General features: G+C 42.3%; 2 protein-coding genes across 4 annotated transcripts in view; one reads left to right on the forward strand and one right to left on the reverse strand.

Moving 5' to 3' along the window:
* ITPK1 (inositol-tetrakisphosphate 1-kinase) overlaps nucleotides 1–2,876 on the reverse strand; it is a 153,977-nt gene extending 151,101 nt beyond the window's left edge. Inside the window, exons 1-2 of one of the 3 annotated variants that reach the window (XM_054825802.1) lie at nucleotides 2,700–2,876; nucleotides 2,161–2,361 (exon numbers count right to left, since the gene is read on the reverse strand). In XM_054825802.1, coding sequence (XP_054681777.1) covers nucleotides 2,161–2,255 — 95 coding nt within the window. In that variant the 5' untranslated portion in view covers nucleotides 2,256–2,361; nucleotides 2,700–2,876. The other 2 variants (XM_054825808.1, XM_054825803.1) reach the window with 2 other exon arrangements.
* Nucleotides 2,877–19,027: 16,151 nt separating this feature from the next.
* LYSET (lysosomal enzyme trafficking factor) lies at nucleotides 19,028–22,789 on the forward strand. Its single transcript, XM_054826921.1, has 2 exons — nucleotides 19,028–19,279; nucleotides 20,626–22,789. The coding sequence occupies exon 2, from the start codon at nucleotides 20,642–20,644 to the stop codon at nucleotides 21,035–21,037; it is 396 nt and encodes a 131-aa protein (XP_054682896.1). The 5' UTR covers nucleotides 19,028–19,279; nucleotides 20,626–20,641; the 3' UTR covers nucleotides 21,038–22,789.
* Nucleotides 22,790–26,705: the final 3,916 nt, after the last annotated feature.

Genomic DNA, 26,705 nt, shown 5'->3' on the forward strand with positions numbered 1-26,705 from the left:
CAACTAACAGTCACCATAAAGTACATAGAGTGGACTATGTGTCTGTCTACTCTAACGAATGAATCACTGTACAGGAATGAGTACGTTTGCCTTATTTCCTACCATACACAATATTTCTGGGAAGATGTATGTTGAGCTTGGCACCACTTTTTCTACAGCAACAAAAGCTTACAAACACACAAGTAATCAAGTAGATATTATGCATAAAATACTTGAAATCTTTGCCTAAATGAATACAGCTTCCCGCTGGTGCCAGTGGAAGTTACCGGGAAGGAAAACAGAGCATCCAAGATATCAGTGCAACTTGCTCCAGTGACTGTACTGATCTTTAAGCCAAACATTTAACTCTGCTTCTACGGAAAGGCTAATATTAAATGCTTTTAAAAATACCAAAGCAGGACTGAACAGACGTATCTATCCCATGTCTGTAAAAGCTATTCAAAGTGAGCTTAGCCTGTACAAAATGAGCTAGCCTAATTTTCATCAACGAATTAGTAAAGTGTAGCAAGGGAGACACTTTGGGGTCAGTTTTCACAGCACTGTGAGGACCTGAAACTATTAATAAATTTGTACAGTAGGCAAAGAAATTGAAGATCCACGTTATGTAACAAAAGTTTAAGGAATTTCTGAAGTAGGAAAAAAAAGCAGCAAAGAACCTAGTCAAAAAAGAGAAAAAAGGACAGTGGAGGGCAGAAAGTCAGATTGGAGATTCCTAAACGTAACAATGTACAGCACATAATACCAAGAATGAAAGACAAATTACTACAAAAACTTTTTTATGTATTTCCTGAAATTCCCCTTAGTTTCTGGGCATGAAAACCAGCCTATACAAAACCTCAAGGCCCTCAAAATGACATTTTTCTTATGCTTATTAGAGGTTAAAGTGTATTTTTGAATGTCACAAGAACTAACCAAAAATCTCTTAGGCAAGGTCAAAGCTTAGCATTATTCATCCAGAAATATTTTGTTTGGAGAATCACATGAAATTTAACAAGACATTAAACCAGAACCTGTGGCCTTTTCTAGACTTTAAAAAACTCTGGTAAGTTTTGCTGAAGTTTGACAGAGAAGATACAGAATGCCAAGAACACAAGCTAATGTAAAAGCTTCTGTCACTTTCTCGAAATAGGTTTCTGCTTCTTCAGCCTCCTTCATCTCTACAGAAAGGAACAAGTGCTGCCAACAGAAATTTCACAGGGATTGGTGTTTTTAGCATAAAATGCTTTAATAAAGTGTATTTGAAGTCTCGTAAGACATATTCTGCAAAGTTTGAACAGACTTCACAGAAACCAGAACACAGGTTATTTAGAATACTTTCAATTATCAAAATTTATTTCATATACTTGTTATAAACTTAATATTAGAATGAATTAAGAAAAAGCTAGTATTCAATATCAGAAGCTGTAATGCATGTGTCATAAGACCTTGGACCCACAGGAAGTTTACACTTCCAATTAAATAATAAAATTGTGTAACATACTGCATATATTATCCTCTAAACTATTCAGATAAAGTTTAATTACAGCTTATCAAACTAACCTTTACCTCTGGAACTGCTGAAAACACGCAGTTACACCACCTTCAGACATCTTGTTCACATCTCAGGTGAATACAAGCTCACTCAAGGGTTCACACCCCCTAACTTTATGTGTTTTCACATGACACGAAGGAAAGTTATTCCCAGTCATTTAACTCTTCCCAATATTGGGCTCTCCACGCACCTTGCTATTTCACTGGGAATACTAGAGACCTCTTGGGAAGCGGCAGACAGCAATTTACCCTGGCGGTGAGAGGGCTGTGCCGGGCCCTCACACACACACACACACAGTCTGCACACTGTCCCGGACCGAGTTTCCCGGGAGCGTGGCGGCAGCCGCCCAGGTGAGCGGGAGGCAGGAGACCTCAGCGGCGGCCCCGCGGGCACGGAGCGGGACGCCCGGAGGGCACCGGCCAGCCCTGCCTCCCCCCGGTCCTGGCGGGCAGAGCCGGCTGAGGGAAATCACGCACCGAGCACAAAACGCCCGAGGAACAGTGCAGGCCACGGCCGAGCCCGGAGCGGCCCGGCCCGGCCCCGGCCCCAGCCCCATCCCGGGGCCGCCGCCCGTCCAACCGCCTCGGCGGCCGCCCCGGCGCTCCCCGCGGCGAGGGCCGCCTCCTTACCGGCACAGCTCTGCGAAGGCCTGGAAATTCAGCTTCCTGATCTTTTTCTCGCTCAGCCAGTAGCCCACCCGCTTCCCCTTCAGGAAGGTCTGCATGGTGCCGGCCCGGAGAGGCGGCGGCCGCCCCGCGAGGAGGGGAATCACCCCGGGGTGCCGGGGGCAGCCCGGCTGCCGCTCGCACTCGGCGCCTGCGAAGCAACGGCTTTAAGAAAAGAAGAGAAAGGAAAATCAGTCGGTTCCCCGCGGAGGACGCCGGCGCTACCCCCACCCGCCCGCTCTGCGCCGCTGAACCGAGCCAGGCACAGCCTCCGCTGCCAGGGGCGAGCGGCGTGCAGCCCCCGGCAGGCCCTGCCCCGCACCGGCAGGCAGCTCACCAAGGCGGGCAGAGAAGGTGCCTTTGCCGGCGGGAAAGCCGCTACGCCCGCCAGCCCGCTGCCAGCCTCGGAGCGGCCAGTCGAGCAGGCATGCTGCTGCCCGCCGAGCGGCACTCGCTGCAGCACCCCGCCGCCCCTCTCCCGGACCGCCTCCGCCCACACGGACCCCGCCGCCGGTTCGCCTCCGTGCCCGCCCGCTGCTGCTGCTGCCGCCGCTGCTGCTGCTGCTGCGCGGCCGCGGTTCTGCTGCAGCCGCTCAGCTCCCCATTTGCCCGCTATTCGCAGCCGCCTCCACTTCCTCCTCCGCCTCGTCCCCTCCCTCTCCCCGGTCCCAGCCCACAGCACAGGGGCGGGCAAGTGGGTGGGCGAGCGACGGCAGGACACACCCGCCGCGCGCCGCGGCCCCGCTCGCACCGAAGGGCCCCGCCCGCCCCGCGCCGCGGGCACAGCGTCCGCCCGTCCGCCGCCAGCAGGGGGCGGCCGGGGCCGTGCCGCCGCCTTAAAGAGACAGTGTCCCTTTTCGGGCTGGCCCGGCTGGCGGAGAGCTGTCCCAGCCGTGCCCCGGCCCCTGCCCCGCCGCCCGGCCCCGCTGAGGGCACCGCGCCGGGCTCGGGCTCGGCATGGGGCTGGTGTTGGCGCTGCCTCCACCGCTCTCCCCTCCGGCTCTGCCCACCGCAGCCTGCTGCCGGCACGGCGGGGGGCATCCTCCGGCTCCTCCCGAGGCCGCTACCGGGCGGAGGGCCTAGGGCCTGCCCGCCAAGGGAAGCCGAGCCGTGCCCCGTGATGGAAGGCTCGCGCTGCCCGCTGCCTTGCCCAGAAAGCGGCCGCCTAGAGAAGGGGAAAAAGCGGGCTCGGCTGTCAGCATTAAAATTCAGGGAAATGCTATGCTCAGGTTTACATTTAAACGCTTCCAGTCGACAGCGGGAGAACCCCGAGGGTCCGCCGGGGAGGGCATGGGTCGTGCCTCCCACGGGCAAACCCCTCCTGAAAGGGCTCCCTGCGCCGCGCTCGGCCTCGGCCCGGGCCCGAATGCCTGTGCCACCCCCTGGCCCGGTTCGCCGTGCTGCCGGGCCGAGCCGGGCGCCCGAGCGATGCTGGCGCAGCCTCCGCCGGGGCATCGGGGCCGGAGTCGTTCAGTGTGCTCCGGGAGTGAGCCCCGTCGATGAGCCATGTAATTTTGGTTTCCAACGGAAAAACAATTTATACAGCTACTTATATTTCCTATTAAAGCTACTAAACCCGTATATTCAGTATAAAGGTGTACATCTTTCACAGAAAAAAAGGTTCCAGTAAATTCGCATTTTCACTGCAAAAACAAGTATCTTCCTTCTTCCAGGAGCTGGCAAGTATCTGTAAGGATTTAACAAGTTTTAGTAACAGCTATTTCTTATTTAACTTTTTTTTCTTTTTTTTTTGCAGGAGGCAGGAGAAGGCAGGCAATTGCCAGCATGAGCTGGCATTCTGATTTTTAGCTTGTGCATTCCTAAACACCGAGGCAGCTGTTCTGTGCTTCATTTCAGAGGAAGTATATTTCAGTCTGAATTACTGGGGTATCTCACAGCACAAAGTATAATTTTCCCATCTTTGTTTCTCCCCTTCATCCAAAATGACTATCATCCAGCCTGAACATTTTTCTCTGTCTCTTTGGAAATGGAAAGCACAGATTTTATAATGATTACATCTTTCACAGAGTGGTTGGCAGTACTTGCAATCCTGAACTGAGATGCAGATGATGCTCCTACGATGATGCTTTCTGTCAACCAGGCTTGGAGCCCTGTACAGTTGAAACTGCTCAGCGAGTTCTGCTGACTCACAGTGCCACAACAAATGCAGTTTAATAACTTCAGCAGAGTATCAAAAAAGTGGTAGAAGCATCCATTCAAAGGAAAGAAGGGGGAAAGCCTTAAGAAATACGAAAGGGGTCTTTGACCTAGGGAGTAGGTAGAGACCATTTTACATTCTGGTCATTGCTTACATTAACAGTGAAGACATCCTAAACCAAGCGTATATTAGAACGTAGGCAGGGAATGGAATCACCTGCAAACAGCTCATACCTATGTTTTTTAAAAATGCATATGATAGTACTTTTTCTCCATTTGTGGTGGCTTTGAGGAATAAATACGTTTATTTTTCTCCTTCATCCTAAATTATTTGCCACTGATATGTTATAACCTTTATTTTTCAGAGACCTTTTTATCTTAATTATATTCATACATTTTTGCACAGTTGATTAATTCATGCAATTAGAACTAGTAAATGTTTTTTGATAGCATGATTTCTGCTGCAGAATGTTTTGTAGATATTTAAACATTTCAGGGAAGCGTGGTAACTTCAGGAAAATTTGTTACTCAAAAGGGTCCAAATACAAGACTTCATCAGACATGAAATTTAAGTAAGAATCCTGAAACAATTTGAGTTTCCTGTTTTAAAATTTTTCATTTTGCTAATATCAGTGCTTTATTTCAGCTATCATTTCACTGGACTTATTTTAGACTGTTTATTAAAAATTGCATCAGTAGAATCCTTACAATTTATATTTGTATCAGAACTGAATATTAGTGTATTGAAGCATGACATTATTGAAGCCATCTTCCTAAATTCTTTCTGAATGTTTTTTCTTTAAGAAAGGTCAGTTTCATACCAATTCAAAACACAGTCTGCAGAGACAGAAAGATTTACAAACTTCTTTCCAGATATGGGAGAGCAGGTTTTCAGAGGTGTTGAACATTCTTGGCTCCTGTGGAAATGAAGCAGAGGAGTGACAAAGGAGGAATTTGCTTTGCTCCAGTACAGGCAAACTTGAAAGACATGGATCAGAGACAAGATTCACTCTTAGGAAGGAGAAAGCTGGTAAACTCCTTCATTTTAAACTGCCTTTTTTTTTTAATCTTAACCCTTGAACAATTTCAGATGTGGGAAATAGATTTCATCTGGTGCACCACTGTACTGCATTTTGCTGCACAATGTTGCTAAATAAATTACAATCCTCTGTTTACATTGCAGAGCCAGTTCAGGCAATGCCAAACCTGTGACCACACGAAGCTCCAAGGTAATGTTTACCCAATTACCAATCAGGAGTTGACTATTCCTGTGACTTTCTATGGCCCAATGCTGTAAGCTGCAACTCATGAGCTGCTTCATGCTAATTAAAGGGGTGAGGGTTGATTAAGATCTTGAGCCCTCCAGCAATCAGAACTATCTTCCTTTTCATCTTAGCTTCAGCTACAGGTCAAAGCAGGTTTCCCTTGTTTAGCTGGAACCTCTCACACCTTGTCTTCTAACCCTTTCAACAAATACAGGGGCTCTGACCAGGATGGACACTTGCAATGTGGCACAAGTTAGTGAAATTCCATGGGAGTTCATTTTAGAATAAGATTAGGCATCTCCATTCACTTCATTAGTTATCAAATTATATTTTCTCAATGAATGATTAAGAGCAATTTTACTAGCACCTGGCAAAAGCTGTGATGGGATCTTTTGTAAGGAGTGGAAGGAAGGTGGTGAAGTGATTTTCACTGCCTGTAGTTTAAGCTTTTTACATTTTATTTTTGTTTTTTATTATTACAGGACAGGTGTCGCTCTGCTGCAGATGGGTAGGAGGAAGGGCTGAGCCTTCTGTATCAGGACAGGCCTCCTCTTTCTCCAGTTGGTCAAACCACCAAGTCAGATCATGTGCTAACATGGCACTGCTGGAATGAGGCTGTAGCGAGAGGGAGCATGAAAAAACCCTGCACATGCTGCACTGCAGCTTCTTCTTAGCTTTGAGAGACTCAAAGAAAAGTCCTAGTGCTGCACAGCATATGGGACTGGCCATCAACAGTGAGGCTGCTAGAAAGAAATGCATGACAAGCATGATGGGCTGCCATTTCCTCAAGTCTCTGCTATATCTACAACTGATTAATTACTGCAAGATTCATAAAAAGGCCAGATATGGCTTCTTTTCACAGTGGTTCACTAGAAGATACGTGTGAATGAAGCCGAGCTTCTCCAGTGTATGGCTGGTTTTTGCCTAACTTCTGGCAAAACACATTATCATCTCAGCTATTGTCTGGAAACTTTTCCAAATGTACTCTGGACCAGCATCTTTTAAATGCTCATGGAATAATAAACGAATGAAAATTAGTACTGGAGGATGAAAGCTCATTTCTGATTTTTGTGTTCCAAATCACAAAGGCTAACTCCAGTCAGGGGACAAACTTCAGCCACCTGCTGCTGGGTTCCTGCAGTGGCTCCTGGGAGGGAGGCCCCTCTAGTGGCGGATTCAGCCCAACTTAATTTCTCTGAACAACCCGTTGCCCATAGAGACTGCACAGGAGGATTGTCCTCGCTAGCTGGAAATCACACTGTCGTTTTACAGTCAACTAAATCAGGCGTTGCTGTTTAGAGAAGCGGTCTTTCCAAAAAAACCTGCCACTTGTCCTTACCCTCTGCGATGCCCTCCTTTACAACAGCCCAAGTGCTCATGTGGCTGTGCATGAACAGGATCGGGGAGCTAGGAACTGAGCTGGACTGAAACAAACTCAGAAGGTTGACAACAGTATTTTAGTCTTAATCCAAACCAGTTCCTCAGTCTGGATCACCATCCTTCTTTCTACCTGTTTATAGTGGCACAAGGCAGAGAAGAGGCTGGAAGAAAGAGGCGAGGAAGAGAAAGCACCGAGCTGCCTCTTTTGGTGGCAATCCCATTTTACAGCAGCAGCAGAGGCTGGTGAAAGCATGGTGTTCACCCATGTGACTAATCCCTCACTCACCTAACAGCCTATGCAGTTTATACCGCAGTATTTTGATTTCATAAAGAAAAGAGGGATTAGTGGGGACTGGCTGAGACTCCTCAGATCTTGTAGAAAGCAGAAGGAATTCAGCCAGAAGGGTTCAAAAACCTTCCATGAGAGGGTAACAATGATGCCTGGCAGATCACCAGATCGGTGTGGGCCAATGCGGTGCTGTTCAGGGGTTCCTGAGCTAACTCTCACCAGCCCCAGCAGAGTGCTGCTTAGATTGCTACCTGTTACACCGGTAGCACAGCAAGCTCTTATGTTCCAGTCATAAAAAGAGGATAACAATGGGGTTTTTTGAAACTGCAAGGAAACTACCATTATGAGAAGGTATGTCTTACTTTATGTGCAGCTCAAAAGTTTGGCCTTCCTGAGCTCTGATGAATGTACATGCTGCAGGAAAGTAAGAAAGAGTCTGGCTGCCAAGTTTGCTCACCTGGCCTGTAGCACTTTGGGTGCATACTCTGTGTGAGCTCATAAACCAAGGAAATCATCAGTGAACAAAGAATTTAAAACCACAGAAAACATGTGGCCAAGATGCAAAAGATGAAGCCTTGTGCCAGTATTAAGTATCTCAGTAGGAGCAGATTTTTTAAACTGAACTATGTTTGTTAGGCAAATCCCAAGTGTGGATACAGACTGCGCTGCTATACGTTGCTGTAGCTCTCTTGCCTTCTATTATGGGAATAAGCTACACGGAAATAATGTTCATGCAAACTCTTTCATTACAGACACATGGAGAGATTTGCTTACCTGATTGCTTTAGCATAGTTAAAATTATTCAAACTATGCATGTAAGTAAGTCCTGAAACACTGTTCTCTGAAGAATTTGGGTGACCTGATAGTGCATTAGGTTTGGATTGAGACTTGGATAAGGATTAGGCTGGACTGAGGTTTGCTCTACTTACAGTTTCATGCTAACAGAATTACTCAGGTTATAGGTGTGGTTTTTTAAATCAGATAGTAGTTTTAAGTACCTATGACAATTCTGGGAGCATGCTTCCAGCAAAATGAGCCATCTTTCCACAAAAAAAAATCAGCCATATATATTTTGAATTGCTAGAATTTATTATTTTTTAAAACGATATAACCAGTTTTAAAAAGATGAATGTAAATAAGACTGACATGAACGTATAACTTTTACGTATAAAGTGACCTGGACATACATGAGTCCTACCACTATTATCCCGTATTTTGCTGGCTTACATCTATCTGTCTTTGCCTCTTGTGTTAAGAACACATTGTGCCAGATGACCTAAAGCACACGTCCTCATTCCAGTGGTTCTCCACTTCCACAAGTTGTGGCTACAGTTGAAACTCTTAAACTGCTAAAACTGAGAAAACAGGAAAGATAAAAGTCCAATGTAGCCTGCAGTGCCACACCATCACTTGCACTTTCTTCTCATGCTTATGCCTCCAAAGATTGAGGACCCTTTTCCTGTTTTGTTTAAATGCTTCCTTAGAGTTCACTAAAAGTTCACAGGCCACAAGTCTCAGAAAACCATTGTTCTTTCTGACTCTGCATGGCCACATCAGGAGACACTGGCTTTTTTGCTGTCTGTGAAGGGCAGCAATTTTCATCTTTTCAGAAGCTACCACAATGTGTAGGCTTCCAAGTGCAAAAAGAATAGATGCAGAAAAGCATTTCCAAAGCCCATGCCAGCATTATTCCAAAGCCAACTAACTGTAGCATATTAAAGAAGGAAAAAAAAAACCCAACCCCCCAAAACAATCCATCTGATGGTATCTCCAGCATATGAGCATGTTGTAGGACAGACCTCATTTTTGCCTGCGACACACTCACAGAGCGAACTTATGCTTCATCAGCAAGGTTTAGAAATATTTTTTGAAACAACCCCAATCCTAACCAAAAGAAGCTTCCCCTGAACAGCCAAGAGTTCTTTAGGACGTGCCACAGTTATTGTGAAGTTAACTAAAGATGCTGCTGGGAGATAATCTAGAGACACATCTGGGAAAGCTGTTAGGTGCTGTTCCTTTTGTGCTTGCAAACCTTTAATAGTTAGGAACCAGTGGTGCACTGACTTGACTTCTACTTAGTACTGTACTGGAGGCAGGAATAGCACCTGTCTTGCTCCACCAGTCATCCCCATCCTTGGCTTTTTCCCACTCAGAGTGCATTTCAAATTGTTATCCAATCTTAATACTCAATGATGAAAAGAGGCTTTTTTTTTTCTTCTTGCTAAAATACCAATCTCATATCCAAAGATTAAACTATGTGTGTACATCTCCTCCACATTACCAACATTCGCTGTCCTGTAATATCCCATTTCTACATCCTACTACATGCAGCCCTTCTGAAGGAAGAGGAAGGTCATGTAAAGAATTGGAAATTCAGGAGACAAGCAAGTTACAGAAAACAGGAGATAACCAGCTGTAGTTTTAAAAGGACCAAAAAAATCCCCAAACCAAAAAAGCTGGAATAATCAACTGAGCCCACAATTTGGTTATAGGTCTGAGCTTTTACTGGATGCTCAGGCTTGTTAGGTGAGATAGATAGCTCATTTAAGATCACAAACTTTTTAAACAGACATTTTAAATTGCCTAGATTCTGTAAGACACTTGCAGTTGCATGGATGATAAATTCCATTAATACTTGTTTGTTGTACCACCATGCTATTAAACTTGTTATCTCCCATACTGAGTGCCTGTAAGTCTGTAAATAAAACCTTGGCAATGGGAACATCAGAAAGTGGGACATATTATAATGCTATAGTGTCATTATGGAGCTGCCTGGACAGGTAGTGCTTCCCAGCTGTTTTTCTGACAGCTCAAAGGCCACTTCCCTAGACAGGATCACTGCAAATATTCCTAGTGGTTCTGTGTTGGTCCGAACAGGCCAGTTCTGTGCCTCATGGTCATATACCTCAGATACACGAGCAGCCTTTAGAATTGAACATACAATTCCTGTGGTGCCCTTTGGGATTCTCCCTTCTCTCAGAGCTTCATGCAGAAAAATAAAGGGGAAAAAAGGACTGTTAGTGGCTGAACCAATGAAGCCTGCTTGCCTTGTGCCTCAGTTTTCTGGTGTGACCTCTGAGGAAAGCTTTTTGCATGGATGGAAAGTTTGTAATAACCCGTACCAATGAAGATTCCCACTGTTTGATAAGGGGTGAGCTCACATTTCACCCTTGGGGACACAATTTCCATTACCTGACTGCCAACTGTCACAACACATATAGAAGTTCAATGTCTTAAAGAGGTCTATCCTTCTATGTATTTTTTTTTAAATTGTGCAACAAATCCAGGTACGTACACACTCATTTATTTATTTATTTGGGAAACAATCCAAACAAATCAGATGGGGGGCAGGTTAGAAGAATGCCCTTCTTTAACCCTTAGCACTTTGTGTAGTGGTTATTTCTACACCATTTTCTGCACCGTTTTCATCAAGCCTAGGAAATGAGATTCTTGCTCAACATGGAGGCCTGACAGGGGAAAACAGAGAGGGAGAGAAACAGCTAAAACAGAAGAAAGAACTCATGCCACCATTTAGACAGAGGAGGCCTCAGGACGTGCCAATGAGCTGTTAGAGAAGTGTTTCGACCACTAGGCAAAGAACAGGCCTTGTGGCAAAGGGTATCAGACATGGTGCCAAGGCAGACAAGCTCTCCAAAGAACGCAGCTGCTTTGTGTTCACTCTCAATGTTCTAGCTAAAGCCTGCCTTGTACTGTCTTTTGGTATTGTCACATCAATAATGGGTTTGTATTGCTTGAAAGTTGCACTCTTGAAAAGAAATTAAGTTGGGCACAATTCTCCCTAATAGCATAATAATCCTAATAATATAAATTCATAAATGCATATGCCTTTTATGTCATGGGGCTTATTTAAATTATCATTGTTCACTGGGTAACATAGCTTCCTGCCCCACAACCCTGCTGTGCAACCCTGGATCCCTGATGAACAGGAAATTTGAGTACAGGCAGGCATCTTGTCTGTCAAAAAAGTCAAAATAACTTGAAAGTCTTTCCTGGCTCTGCTCCTTAGCCTTCACTAAAATGTTCTCCCTTATTTTCACATACAAAATGCAAAGCATAGCAACATTTCTAATGCACAGGAAATCTTCCTCAAAACCCTCCATCCTTGTTACCATACCTCCATCATTTTTTTAATCTCACAAACACATATGCTGGAGTCATTTTACAGCTACTTAGACTAAAGAAGTTAGCCCAGATGTTTTGAGGGTAAAATTGATAGTGGTTTCACGTGAAGTTTTGGCTACTCTGCAATAAAGCAAGAAGCTGCCAGAGGGATTGACCACAATTTGTAGGACCTCTTCTGAAGATGATGAGGCCTGGATCAGGGTGGGGGAGAACGAGATATAATAGGCATATGGCTCTTGTCAAAGGATCTCACCTACTCAGTTTTGAGAGAATTCAGAGCTGAATTATTCTTTGTTAATAATCTCCACTTCCTATCAATTACAATAGCCCCAAAGGACTGATTTACCATCACTCTGTTGTTCTCCACACAGCTGGGGAAAGGAGAGCTTCCAGGTGTTATGGACTTCTCTACAGTGACAGAACTCTCATGTTGCTGGCTAACATTGGTGCTTTGAGGGTCAAATTTGCGAAGATTTTCAGAGAAGCGGCATCTACACCTTACGCTCTGCTGTCTTTTCTGATCCTCCCAGGTCAGCATGGCTGTTCTCACCCACCAGCCCAGTGCTGGCTGACCAGGTCTCTAAGCATTTTCACTGTGTGCAGCCACCCCAGAAAAATATCAGGCTGCCTGATTTTACTTTCATCCTCCACCTGATTTTACTTTCATCCTCCACTTAGAGTACCACAAAGGAGGTACTCTAAGTCCTATTACACAAAGCAGTGTAGAAACACACATTCAGTGAGACATTAATTGAGGCTAGATAATTTCTCATGTGGAGAAAGTGTTGGTTTGGATGCATTTAAACTTGTTATAGTCTCACAGCAGCATATTTCTTTACCTTCTAAGCACCTTCGTATTGTCACAAATATATTTACATTCTGTTGGTGAAAGGCAAACAGAACATACATTTGTATGGAAAAGCAGACATATTGCTCTGTAAGAATGCCAACAAATGTGGTAATAAATGTACTAAGATGGAGACATTTAAATATTCACCTGGAACTTCAGGACAGAGCATGACGCAGGCATTACTGCCTGAAATTTCATTTCATACAGGTATGATAAGAGCAGCAGCTTACGAACTCTGGACAGTAAGAAACAAACATGTAATACCTTTTGTTTTAAAGATTTGCAAATACTGCTTAATGTGCTTTTGTTAAATGAAATACAAATATTCATTTACTAATAAATTAATGAAATTCTCCCTTTGAGGGTAACCATCAGCTGCTGTTAACATCTCCATTCAAGTACCTGAGTCATTCTGGGTCTCTGTGCTGACTTCTGGTATAAGCCTCTAAGCTTGGGCTTCAGAAAAAGTCAAATTCAGTTGAAGGGCTAGATGAGTTCTTAAAAGCTTCACAACTACAGTGAACTGGCTTTTATCTTCTACCGAAGTCTATAACAATGGGAGCCCTCCATACAGAAGAGGATGAAGATTTACTTCCAGTTGATAAAATGTATATAAAAGCCTCCTCCAACCCACATGCCGGCCTTTTAGTAGAGCTGACAGCTCACAGTGTGCACTTCAATGAGTAACAAGGTGCTCTCCAGGTCTGACGCTAGGACCAACCATCAGGTACTTTCGTCTTTCAGCCTACCTCTGACACTGACTTTCCGTTGCCTCAGACAAGTCTGTTATTCATCCAGGCTTAGATTTTCTTTTGGTAGGGACTACGAAAGAATACTGAAGAGACCAAATAACAGGAGAACTGTAACGGATACCTGCTGTATCAGGCAGACAGCTCACAGGCAACTGAAACATGGAATTTACTACTAGAAGAGCATAAGCTAATCAGTGTGACATTATGAGGCACTAGTCACTCCCAAGTGACCAGCACAATCTTTTCCATTATTTACAGGCAAAACCTAAATTGTGGGGTTCAAGAATAAGCAAAGAATATGTAGAACAGTTCTGAAAGTAAAACCACATAAGATTACAATTGAGAGACAAAGCAGTGTGCAAAATCTTCACTTAATAATAACGTTATGAAGTGACTAAACACTAGGTGATCAAAATATTCTCGAGAATGAGAAATAATAAAGCTTTTAAGAACAGAACGAATTTAGGTGGAAAAAACTGTATTGATACTTCTGTAGAAGAGCGGGAGTTCTGCTTTTTTATAATGTATGCAAACACTTCTGTGACTAAGAACCAATCAACCTTCACATTATATGGATGGATGTCTTACAAGTATGCCTCTTGCAGTACATTTTAGAAGTTGGTAACCACGTGCTAATTGCTAAGCTCTAACAGGACACAGGAAAAAGTTTCCTAAGAGAAGACAGACACACATGTACATAAACACTTTTTTTTTAAAATGAAAACTTAGATTCAGCACCCCCAAACTTCCATCTTGATCTATGCTAAAAAGTTGGGATCCTTTGAATGTGGGAAAAGGCCTAATCTGAACTGTGTTCTTTCATTGTTTGTTTAGTAAAAGTAAGTCAGGAAAGTCTAAATATAGATATTCCCTGCTGCACACGGTTCACTGTCTGAGCAAGATAGGCACAGTCTGGGAAGTGGAAATCTCAGAAGATACAATAACTAAATCTCTTCAAAGTCATTCTATGGTATTACTGACTTGCTTCACAAAGGCACCACAGAAGAAAGATAATTAGTGGAAATTAAAAAAAGAAAAAGCAAGAGTGTCATTGCAACCTTTTCCCATGAGGATGGAACTGTCACTGCCTCAGGTGCTCAGATGTTTTTCTTGGAATATGTATAAGGAGGGAAGAAGGAAGGACAGTGCATATCTCTAATAAGTGACCTTCAGCAAGGTTTGTTTGGGGTTTTTTTTACTATTTTTTTTCTGCTGATGGTTGAAAAATAACTCTTTTAGGCCAGCTGACAAAAGCCAGCATTTTCAGCCTGAGCAAAATTCTGCAGGATAGCTGTCTGTCCTTCTAGATCAGTACAATGCTGGGTCATATTGCCAGAGCTGTGAGATCAATAGCTGCATTGCTTCTGCATAAATTGTATCTGTCCCTCTGTTTAAATAAACACCACTGAGAGAAATATTCAGTCACCAACCATCTCTGCCGGTATTCTTTTAGTATGTTTTGTCAGTTCTTGCTAAACTTTGAAGCCACTTTGCAATTGGCTGAAAACAAAGGTAAAAGCAAAGATTTTATCTCTTTCCTGCCAGAATTATCTTGACCACAGACAACATAGACATGAAGCTTATATTCAGTGGTAACTAATGAACAAGGAGCATCACTGTAATGAAGTCTAAAAGTTCAGTCTAAAATGCTAAGGTCCTTCTTCGTAAAAGACTCGGTTCTTCAGAGGCACTCTGACAAAGGCTAATAGTGTGTAATACTACCTTTGGCAGATGTTTACTGTGGATGCTTGGGAGAATGAGATAGCTTTTCCATTTGTAAATACCAAAATATTTTTTTTGAAAGATGGTAAATATTTCTAGAACCAAGAACAAAGTATGGCTCGTATTCAGAGAACCTGGATAACATGATTGCCTGAAGCTTAACTCAGATGTGGCTGCTGCTAAGAAACAAAGGCTACAGCAGAATTTCAAGAACAGAAAATTAAAGATCAAGGTAATTTAAGGTCTCAGCATTTAAAAGTATAAGAAGCAAGTCAAAGGAGGAAAATATCACCATGGATTACACACAGCTCACTAAATACCTCTGTTTCATGTGGTCAATGTAGCTAAAACAAGCAAACATAAAACTACAATTCAAAATGAGAAGAAATAAAATATAAAAATGCCAACATATAGAAAAGTGTCTTATGTGCTCCCAAAATACTGAATGTGCTACTCCCTGTAAGAAAACAGATGTTTCCAACAGAGAAGTTCAAAGAAAGACAACAGTAAAGCCAAAATAACCACCCAAGGAAAAAAGGGAATCAGAAGACTGTAGCCTTACTTTCAGAAGAAACAAAAGCATAAAATACAAGATAAGGATTCATAAAACATGAAATAAAGCATATGAAACTGAAGCTGAGGGAAACTGATACTTCTGACTCACAAGAAATGATAATATAAGAAACTGATCAAAACAAGTTATTACACAACAGGATACTGTGAAATTCACTGCAACTACATGTAATAAACAAAACCGCTACAAGCTGCAAAAACACTGGGCATTCATTCACTCACTGATAAAAATTCACATGAGCACTATAAACATCGTTCTGAGAAAAAAAAACAACTAAAGGCATTCTCTTTTCCCCATATGCTTCCTCAGTTTTTTGGGTGTGCTAATTAAAGATTCACTGAAAAATCTTTCCCTTCTGTATTTCTTTATTAACGCAGTACTAGCTCTTCTTGTAACACATAGAGGAGTTTGCCCATCTGGAGATGAGGGCAGATGCCATGTGAGGCCTGGGTTTCCATGTGTGTTTTGTTTCTCCAATCAAAGCAGTGGTTCTTCCGTTTGCTCTTCTGTGCCCTACCTTTTGAGTACAAGGAAGAGATGAGAGCCTATCAGGGTCTGAAGAAAGTCTTCCTTTCTGTCAGTTATTGTCCTTCTCCATAGGCTAGCAAGCGAGCATTTTCAAGGAGCTCTCTGCTTCATCTCTCATTCCTCAGAAGCTTAGCCCTGCCCTAAAAGTAGTTTAACCCTCTTGGCTTAAGGTTAGATATGATCTTCATAGGACCAGCACATGGGATCATGGCCTGTTCTCCTCCTTTATGCCAGTTTTCTCCTTGGAATCCTAACACATATGGACTCTGTAGGGATGCCAGATCTCTAGCCAAGAGTTTGTCTTAGAACTAGGATTAAGAAGGAAGAAATCTGGGAACATGGTGTTCTCAATGAATCAAAAATCAATGTCCTACAATGTGGAAGGCAGGTGCCTTCCTGAGACAAATGTTCCTGCAATTAGATTCTCACCTCTTTGTTACTTGTCAATAATGAGAACCTACCTACAACTATGTTAACTCTTTATCCACTCAAAGAATGCATGATGTATCCTGCCCCTCAGCTTGTGCCTTCCATTTGGAAGCCCAATTAATTTTGGTTTGGTAATTATCTCAGGTCTTCTACCTTTGTTCTTCTATTTTGGCCAAAATATAAGCCTAATGAAGACCTTAATTTACTACTAAGTTATGAAAATCTTGTTTGATGCAAAGTTTACAACTAACCCTTCTGTTTCCTATGGTCTGCCCTCATTTGTCCTGTGTACTTTGTCAGGACCCTGAGTGCGCTAATAGGCCTTAACAGCCCCCAAAAGCCTCACCTTCTCCTCTAAACCTAAGAACACTCACTTCTTGTTCCACTAATTTTATTTTTCCCCCTCAAAGGCTGCTGCTAAAAAAACTCAAACAAACCCTCAGCTGAGCTATTTGCTGTATCCCTTCCTATACTATGCCAAAGGTTAAGCATAACAATGAATTTATGCAAATTGAGATCTAACCCAAAGATATTGCAAATTACTCTGTCTGGTGTTATGCCTTAGCTTTCAAAGGCAGCTTGTGTTTCCTGTAACAACTCCACAAATTATTTTACATCTTTCTCTTCATAACCATAATTTCAGGCCTATGGTTAACACAGAAGGCAAGACCCATAAACCAGGCAGGTTAAATCCTAAACCATCCTCCCTTTCCAACTCAACCCTTCAGAGGACTGACTTGTTAAGCAGGAATAAGCCCCACATTTCACTCTGTTTTCTTCAGAATCTGAAGTGCAGCTGCAGGCTTTACACTTAGCACGTGTATCTACTGCCAAGCCATATATTCATACAGTCACATGCCCATTCTGACTGAAACCCTCCTCTTTAGGTTGGTATTTTAAAGCAAATAGGTTCTATGCAGTAGTTATTCCATTTCTCATCATTACCTCTAATCCCAATATAAGAAAATACAATAAAGTATTGAGTAGAAGGTTTGTTGGCTATACAGGAGCTATATTCACTTCTAGATCAACTGGGACATCACCACCTGTAAGAAGGGAAAGAATGGCATTTAGTTGAGAGCAGCATCCCAGGGATAACTAGCTGTATGTAGTTATTCGTCCCTACATCTTTCATCAGAATTACACTAACAGTTCGTTTAAACTTCACGAAAGATGATTAAATTCTTATTCAACTGAAGTCAAGTGCAAAACTTCTACTGGCCCTTTAAAGGTTGGCTTTGCCTGTGGTGTTGAGCACCATCTAGTGTCCTTCCTCACAATGGCCAAGTAGATCCACTTCGAGCCTTTAGATGAATGAGCATCAAAGAAAAAAAAAAAAAAAAAAAAGAAAAAAAAGCACCATGGCTTAAGGTGAAGTTGCTGTGCCAGGGAACTTATTTGTGACTTTTGTGGGCTCTCAGTGTCCTTTTTCTGCAATGACATCTGTACCACCATGCATTTAGTCATCAGCTGTCCTGAATATAATCCAAAACACTAGTTTCTAACATTTTTCATTGAAACATCAAACATAGCAAGATAAGCCATCATAAATTTAATATTGCAGCAGCTTTGATATACTGCCTCACAAGAACCTACTACACCCTCCCAATAAAAACAGCAGAAAATCCTACATGTATATATTTATTTACATCCAAACAAAAAAAAAAGTCATTGCTTTAGCATCTTTCATTTCTTATTTGACATCCCTTTTTAAATTCTCTTTTAGCCTTCTTGTTAACTATAGCTGGATGTGTGCCACCACTCCTTCTCTATAGCATTAAAGGACAGAAATCAGTGCTGACTGGCAATGTCAGTCATTCCCAACACAAACAGAGTAAGTCAAGCTTTTGACAAATCAAATAGATTTGAAGTCCATTTTGCTCATAGTTGATTAAATTTGTGAAGAAACTCAGAAAGAAGTTACAACAGCTCCCAGCAGCAGTATGAGAGAACAGTAATTTTCTCATGACTCTGGGATACAAAAATTTAGTACAAAGTTTCCATGTTACATATGATGCTAAGCAGCTACTGAATTCTTTTTACTAGCACAGGAAATATACATTAAAAAGTTACTGAATTCAGACAAATTTTGAAACACTTTCTGCACAAGCAAACTTTCCAAATGTCATTGTGGTGCTCATCAGTGTGCAACATCTGACCATGTAAGGTTTGTCAATTTAGATAATCTTCTGGCTTCACTGAAGGCTTTTTCCCAGTCATGTATTTCCTAATAGTTTAACAGAAAGATGGCAGTAAGACACGTTTATATATAAACATATACTGTTAAAGTACATATATGTCAGTTGTTGAAGACTGTTCCACAACCTAAGTCTCCATTGGTATTTCCCTCAGTGCATCGCACCTGGCTAATGCAACCAACTGTCAAAACACAACCGTTGGAGTGTCTCCTCTGAAGTGCCTGCGCAATTAAAAGAAACGCAATCAGATGGGGAGTGTGGGGAAAGGCGAGTGTTGTGTCAGACTGCTGGGGCACAGGCCTGCCCATCAAGGCAAGCCAGAGGCTAGCGCTCTGCACTGCGGCTAAGCCGCCCGAACTCAGCCTCTCCTCCACTCCCACACGAAGCAGCACTAGCGCGTAAACGACGGCGGCTGGAACCCGCAGTCACAACCGTGCCGGCGGTAACCAAAAACCGAATAAGGAACACGTGCAGCAACCCAGAACGGCCGCCATTTTGGGCGAGGCCAACCACGCCACAGAGGGGCGCGGGCCCCAGCCAAGATGGCCGCCGGCCAACCCACAATGTCCCGCCTCGCCTCGCCTCGCCTCGGATACAGACGGGCGAGCACCGGAAGTGGTTCTCCCATGCCGGAAGTGCTGCGGGTCCGGAGCGGTGGCTGGGCGGTGATGGCAGCGGGCCGGCAGCGGCGCGGCGGGCCGGCGGGCCCCTCCACCTCCCGGCGCGTCGGCGCGGGCTGAGGGGAGCGGGCCGCCTGCCGCCGCCCTCCCGCTCCCTCCTTCTCCGCTGGAGGAAGGTAAGAGGCTGCCGGTGACGGAGCGGCGGAGCGCTTCTTGCCCAGAGCGAGAGTGGAGCGCTCGCGGGAGGGCTGAGCGCTGCAGGAGTCGCCAGTGGCCGGTTTGCGCGGTCTGGTGCGGGAGGGGAGCCCCGCAGCACCCGCGGAATGGGGGCGAACGGCTCTTAGAACTATCGCGGGTATCTGCGAAAGCTGCAAATGCAAATAGGGTCTCGAAAGGGAAAATGAGAAAACTCTGACGTTATTTCTGCCTTCCGCAGTGTAACCCAGAGCTCCTCTTCTAGCAGATAATCACCCACTGTTTACCTTCTTAAATCTACTGCATTTTGAATAGTGGTTGTGCTTTTAATATGCGTATTCCTTTTGAAGGTTTATTTTCTCTGAAGGCAACTACTTGTCAGCTATCTCTAAAGTGCCTAACTACTAGAAAAAATGGACAGTGACTTTAATATTTTTAGGATAACTTAAAAAATTGTTTAAGTCTTTAAAAGTATTAACTTGGTGTATTAAAAGGAAACATCCTGTTAAGTTGGTTTTAAGTATAAGCTAAACAACAACTAGCTGTCACAGACATAAGTAATGGCATTCTCAGGTATTTATTGCCACTGTATGTTTGACTCTTCTAGCCATGAGAAATGCAGAAGTGTGAGGGCCAGAACAACTTCTCCAGGGCTACCCTGATCGGATTCTGTCAGGTCAGGATTGAGGATATCCCATCAGATATTGAAAACCAGGAAGTCTTTCAAGATTGCTAACCAGACAGATTAGTCTGGCCTCAGGAAGGGGGATGTTTTCAATCTGCTCATCCTTTTACATGGTTTCTAGATGGGCCCTCAGCTAGAGCTTAATAAAACTGTATGTTGCTATGCTGCCAGCTAGCAGTGATGCTCATGTTACTGGCTGGCTAGCAGTGTGTTTGTCTTGCAGACATCAAAAAACTTTACAAGCTTCCTGTATTTATAGGAAGTCTTGTATTATCCGCATCCTGTGGCTAGAGACATTGAGGGCAGGTGGGGTAAGTAACTTAGCCAATTCATGATTTCTGTTTTGTTCTTTCAGTACATGACTTTAGCCTGGTATAACTTGATAGCTAGCAGGCCCTAAACCAGCTAGAGCTATCAATGGAGCATTGCATGTAATTACCATTAGCCTGTTGCTGGCTAATATATAATAGTATAATTTTCTCTGATGTAGAGAGAACTTGGATCTTCAGAACTGGATGTCTGTGCTGTTTTTACTAATGTGTCATGAAAAATTATAAAAAGTTAATTTGTGAAAACCAAGCCTCATCTGTATGCCCTTTTTCTCCAAGCTGTACTGAATGTATACATTGCCTTTTGTTCCAGGTGCAGAGCATGGAGAATGATGAACTTCCGCCAGAGGATGGGATGGATTGGTGTGGGGTTGTACTTGTTAGCAAGTGCTGCAGCTTTTTATTATGTCTTTGAAATCAATGAGACTTACAACAAACTAGCACTGGAGCACATTCAGCAACACCCCAAGGAACCACAGGAAGGAACCACATGGACGCACTCCTTAAAAGTACGACTGCTATCCTTGCCTTTTTGGCTGTGGACTATAATATTTTTAATACCATATTTACAGATGTTCTTGTTCCTCTATTCCTGTACAAGAGCTGATCCCAAAACTGTTGGCTATTGCATCATTCCTATCTGCTTGGCTGTTATTTGCAATCGTCATCAAACATTTGTGAAGGCCTCTAATCAGATCAGTAGATTACAACTGATTGACACTTAGCTCAGTTTCTAGTTTCTGTAGCTGTTTTGAAGCAATTGCATATGCCTGATCTAATCACAAGACTGAAGTTCTGAGTGAAGGCTGGAAAGAGCCTTTTCTTTCAAACGGTAAAGCAATGAAGAGAGTGACTGTTTTCTATTTAAAAAAAAAAAGTAACTTCAAAGGTTTTTAAATATGGGTCTATCAAAATGGCCAGAGTGGGACAGCCCTATGTGACACTTGATGGAAGTATTCATCGTTTTGCCTTAATGATGCAAAGTTGCAACACTCCATCTGAAATGTTCTCTGAGGAAATAAGTTTCTGGTCCATGACTTTACTCCTTTGTGCAAAAAAGTGATTTCCTATGTTTTTCCTTGGAGTAAAATCAATGAAAATATACTTCTTTTGTGGTAAATGTAAAAGGAAAAAAAAATCAGAACATGATTATAAAAGCTGCACTTCACACAATTCTTTGCTTTTTCTTTTTTTTTTTAAGTAATTCATACCTACATCAGTGCTGGTTTTTAATGATTTTTTTAAAATAAGTTTAGATAATACAGGAAGCAAAGAATAAAGTTTGTGCAAACCTTTAAAGTGAAAAAGGTACTTCTTGTATGTGTTAGCATACTTTTTTCAGTGACCACAACAGTACCATGTTGTAGTAAGGAGGCAGTGAGGAGTAGTATAGGCCTGGAGGCTGGTGCTTTAAACTCTTTCCTAAAGAGTCAAAAGCAGCTTGTACTGGCATTGGCCTGTAGTCTGCACAAAACTTGTGTTCCTTCTCCTATCTATAGAAATCTCCTTTGATAAAATTGCAAGTGATTGGAATTTACTATAATTCTGATATCACTCTGGATATGATACAAAACCGTGTTCTGGGAGCACTGATGTATTAGGAGAAAGTTTAAATTTGGGAAAGTTAAGTGATACTAGGTTGGAGGGATGCTACAAACAGGTTGTAAGACACATACTTCTTCAAATTTCTGGAAGAAACATAGTTAAGATACCTTTCTCATTCTTGCAATGAATCAAATTTCTTCAGTCATACTGAAATTCCATTGGGATTTCTTACCGTAATTTCAACCTCTATTTTTCAGGGCTATTTTGGCATAGCATTTATTCTAACCACTGGATTGTCTATTTTGAATAATACCGAATCTGTTCTTTCTTCTTGTCCTTTTTTGTTTCTTACAATAACTAAATTTTTGAGCCAGCCATGATGGAAGTAACCTTCTGAACATAAAAACAGTGCAAAAGGACTACTCTTCAAAAGGAGTAGGCCCAAAACAATGAGTGAAACTCCTTGATTATCATTTCAATTGTATGTGCTTGTCAGTACCTCATCATCCCAAATGCTAAACCATTTCTGACTACTTTAAGGGAATCCTGGAGAATATCAGCTTTCTCTTGCTTCGGAAAGAGAACACTATTTTCAGTGTTGCTATGTTTAAGCATGCTTAAGTTACATCACCTTAAAATTTCTGTTTGCATTTGGAGATGTGTTGAGACACTGGTTTCAAATGCCACCATCGGTGCTAGGACCTGAAAACACAATGTAGCCTTTACAAGAAAGTTTTAAGTTCTAAGTGCAATATGAAAAGGAGGAAGCTGCCATCTTAATATGCTGGAGTAAGAATAAAGTATAAACTCTGACTTGTGGTATCTTTGGGAGTCGGAGCTTTTAAGTTGTGTTGTTTCCTAACTTTAAAAATCACCATCCTATTTATCTAGAAAATAAAAACTTTTCAATGTTTATAAACAAAAGTCTGTTAATGCAGATACATATGGTGCTTTTTCTTTTTTTTTTTTAAGATTGTTGCTGGATAGCAGTGCTGGCAGTCAGCTGCTGTAGCTTACTCTCCTGGCCTTCCCTCAGTGTGTATGTTTGGTCTTTGATGTCCTTTTATGCTCTATGCTGTAATTACTTTTCTGTAGTGTGAGGTTTTGGGGCTGGCTGGCTGAAACTGAATCTCTTTGTGTAACAGGGAGATAGCTCTGGCTGGACTGTGTTTTTAACTTGATGCTGTAGTTTTTAAACCAAGTGTTTATGTTGTGTCTAGATGGAATTATTTAAAGAACAACATCGTAAGAGGAAGCATCAAAATTAGAAAATGATAGGGAGAACTGCCTAAGTTTCTGTTGTGCAAGCATGTGGCATTTAGCAAATTCATCAGCATGCAATGAGCCAAGCTGTCTGGATGTGGAGCATGTGATGCGTGCAGTGGTGACTTACAGAACAGGGGTTTGTGTTTGTAGACTTTTCCATCAGAAGTCTGGGTTTGGATTAAAGGTGGCTACAAGCATAAGCTTTACAACTAGCTACAAAAAGACACAGAATCTAACTGAAGCAAATGTTATGTCTGTAAGGGTTTGAGGAGCAATAGAGAGAATTAGTATTAACTATTAACATAGTGCATAGAAATATTAGACAATAGGCATTTTTGGCACTGGTGGAACATCAACAGGTGAAATCTCACAGAATAAGTGAAGGAAGGACTATCAAAATTAATCATTAAATTGTTTTTTACTGTAGTCTTAAAAGAGGTAGTGAAATTACTTTAAGCTTGATTATCCTGAAGATTTTTAGATAGTGTCAAGGCTAATTAGTTTTCAGTCACAGAAGATAACTGCCTGTAACACAAATTGACATGATCTACAAGCTTTTGGGATAATCAAGCTCAAAGAAGTTTTACAACCTCTTTTAAGACTACAGTACTTCTCAGTTAGTTCTTGATCATGAATGACAGATAGTAGCACAAATCTGTTCCTACAGCAATGGCATTAATAAATGATGCAAGACTAGCTTATACTAGAACCTGCTCATAAAAATCTACTTAGTTCTTTTCACTGAGTGGGCAGAAAAGATGAGTTGCTACAACTTCCACTTAGGAGTGGGAAAGCTATTTTTACTCATACTCTTTTAACTTAAAATGAGTTAGCTCAGACCTCATTTTGAAGAGCTTCCAAAAGCAGAAGCAGTAGTAATAGAGACAGTAATGAAGTCCTCGGAAGATTGCTAACCTCTACCAGCTTAGCAATCATTTTGAGCTTTAATTTTTTGCCCATAAAGTGAGAGGCTGTAACACAAGGTTGATTCATGTTCATCTCTGTGCCACCTACCCTGGATTTCTCTTTATTGTGTTTGTGTCACAAGATAAAGTGTTGTCAGACTGCTCGAGGATCACTCTGGGGCAGTCTGAGTGTTAGTTTCATTAGCTGCTCAGCCTTCACCTGACAGTCCCTTCCTATCTCAGGAAAACATCTGCCACTTTTTTTTAAGCGCTGCTGAGCCTGTTCTTCACTTCCTCCTGTGGGAGAGCAGGTCCAATGAAGAGCATAACTTCAGGCTGCAGACCTTCAAACTTGGACAGAAGTAAGTTGCAATAAAATGTGTTCCTTATCAAACACGTTTCTTCCAGCAGCGAAGTAGAACTGCAAGCTTGGCTTCTTTTTTTAAATAAAAATACGAGGATTGACTTACTTATCCTAGGAACAAAACTTTCCAGTTTGTGCAGGATATCTATTAAGATCCCTTATTTTCTTTTGCCTGGTCTGCTGTCTTCTTAAAAGGATGCTCTCTAGTTTACTATTCTATTAGTTTCTAAAAAAACCTGCTTTTCACGTGCCAGTCTCGGATTATAACCTTTCTACATATGACCTAATGTGTGAAAGCAGTTTAATAACTTTATCGGGTAGTTAATTTGTAAGAACTGACTCACCTTCACTCTCCTTAAAGCTAGCCCTAGGTACAGGTTTCTCTGGAAAGAAAGAACATGCTACAGCCACAAGAAGGAACTTCTGCTCAACTCTGTCTTCGAAGTCTGTTTACTAGCCCAGTAAATTTTGGTTAGTAGATGTGCCCAAAACCACTGCTCAGTTGTTTACACTGCTGTTAACCTAGTTACGATACGTTAAGCCTCAGGATACATTATTATGTCCTAACTGCTAGATGGCTGTGTATTTTAGAGAGAACGTGGTATCTGTAGGAGCTTGTGTATAAATTAACTTTTAAGCTAGAATGAGTAGGAATTATGCAGGGGCTGCAGCAGGTGAATTGGAATTGCATTCAAACCCTTTTAATGAAAATTATGAATGAATCTCTCTCCTGGGAACTAGGAAAGGTCTTCCACTTCTAGACAATGCCCTGATTATTTGGCTTAAGGGAATTGCCCCTTTCCCTCACAGAATCATCTGAGTGCCTAATAAATATCACACTTGTGATTTCAAACTTTTTTTTTAAACACAGAACACTGCAACCTCTTAAATTCCATTGTGAATTTAGCCTCAAATTTGTTTCAGTATTTCAAAGCAGTAACAATAGACTAAGATGTCATACAATCCCAGTCTACATGAAGGAGACTTGCTTTGACTTTTTTGATGTTGTTTTACAACTAGTAAAAGTAGTTGGTTCCCATCTAAATACTTCCAAGAATTTAATTTCATATCACTTCAGCTCTTACTTCAATAGAAACATACCAGCATTCTCCCCCTTTATCAGTAAGGAAATCCATCTAGCCCCTTCTGGCTAGAAAAATTAAGTTCTCTTAGTAAAACATACAAACTATACTAAACAGCACAAGAGATGGTGAACTGGGCTTGTTCTGTGCCAGCCTGAAGTTTGGTTAAGGTACAAAAGCACTAGCATATCTTGGAGATGAAGAGTATGCCATCTTTTCTCCATCAAGGCTTATCTACTCTACCTAAAATGCAAGGGACACAGTTGACTTATGACGTGAGCTTCATCCTCTTGGACAGCTTTGTAAAAGTCATCACAGACTTTCTTTTGCTATGTTCTCCACACACACAAACCTTTTCTTCCTTCAGAACATTCTGGAGCCTCTCCCATAGCCATGGAAAAACCTGTATGCTTCTCTGACTTGGTTGCTTGGAAAAGGGGTGCCAGAATCAGTGAGTAACACCAGCTAGTTCTCTGTGTTGCTCCATGTATGTACCTTTCCCCAGTTGTTTGGCTAGAAGGACAGTACAGGGAGTGGGAGACCATAGTCCTTCTGGGGGAGAAAAGGGCTTCCCAGAAGGGGTTCAGAACACAGGTGTTTCTGTGTAGAAAGGGAAAACAAAACTATCACAGCAAAGCTTTCTGTGCCCAGTTACCTTGCAGCAGTTCTCAGAAAAGTCAAGTTCTGTGTTGCAGAGTTAGGGCACTTATGTCACAGGCAAGCCTAGGGTTTTGAATTACTCAAGGCCCCATGAAGCTCCATTACCCTTTTCATTGTTTAAAGTATTTGTGGCCACAATAAGGACTAGAAACAATTAATTAAAGGTAAAACTCAAGCAGCTGTTCTTGACCCAATGTGCATTGATCTCTTCTGGAGCTCTGATGCAGCATGTTACTGTGTCCAGGATGACAGAAAAAAGAAGTATCCTGTTAACTGGACTATTACCTGCATTTACTCCCAGACTGGTCAAGTCAGGATTTGTTGCTTTACACCAGAGGTTTTCAGCCTGTGACTCGTCAGTGGACTATTTACACAAAGTTTATATACAAAGACCACAAATTCATGCTTAATGTTAAATGTTGCTTTTTAGCCATCCCACAGTTCACACCATTGCTGGGGTGTTTAGGACTGTAGTCTGGAGGGGGGGAGGAAGGAAAACACTGCTCTCAGATTTAGCCCTACAACAAGCTTCCAAAGCTCCAGAACAGAGCTCATAAAAGATGCCATCACT

Source organism: Grus americana, chromosome 5, assembly GCF_028858705.1.
Source record: "Grus americana isolate bGruAme1 chromosome 5, bGruAme1.mat, whole genome shotgun sequence".
NCBI lineage: Eukaryota > Metazoa > Chordata > Aves > Gruiformes > Gruidae > Grus > Grus americana.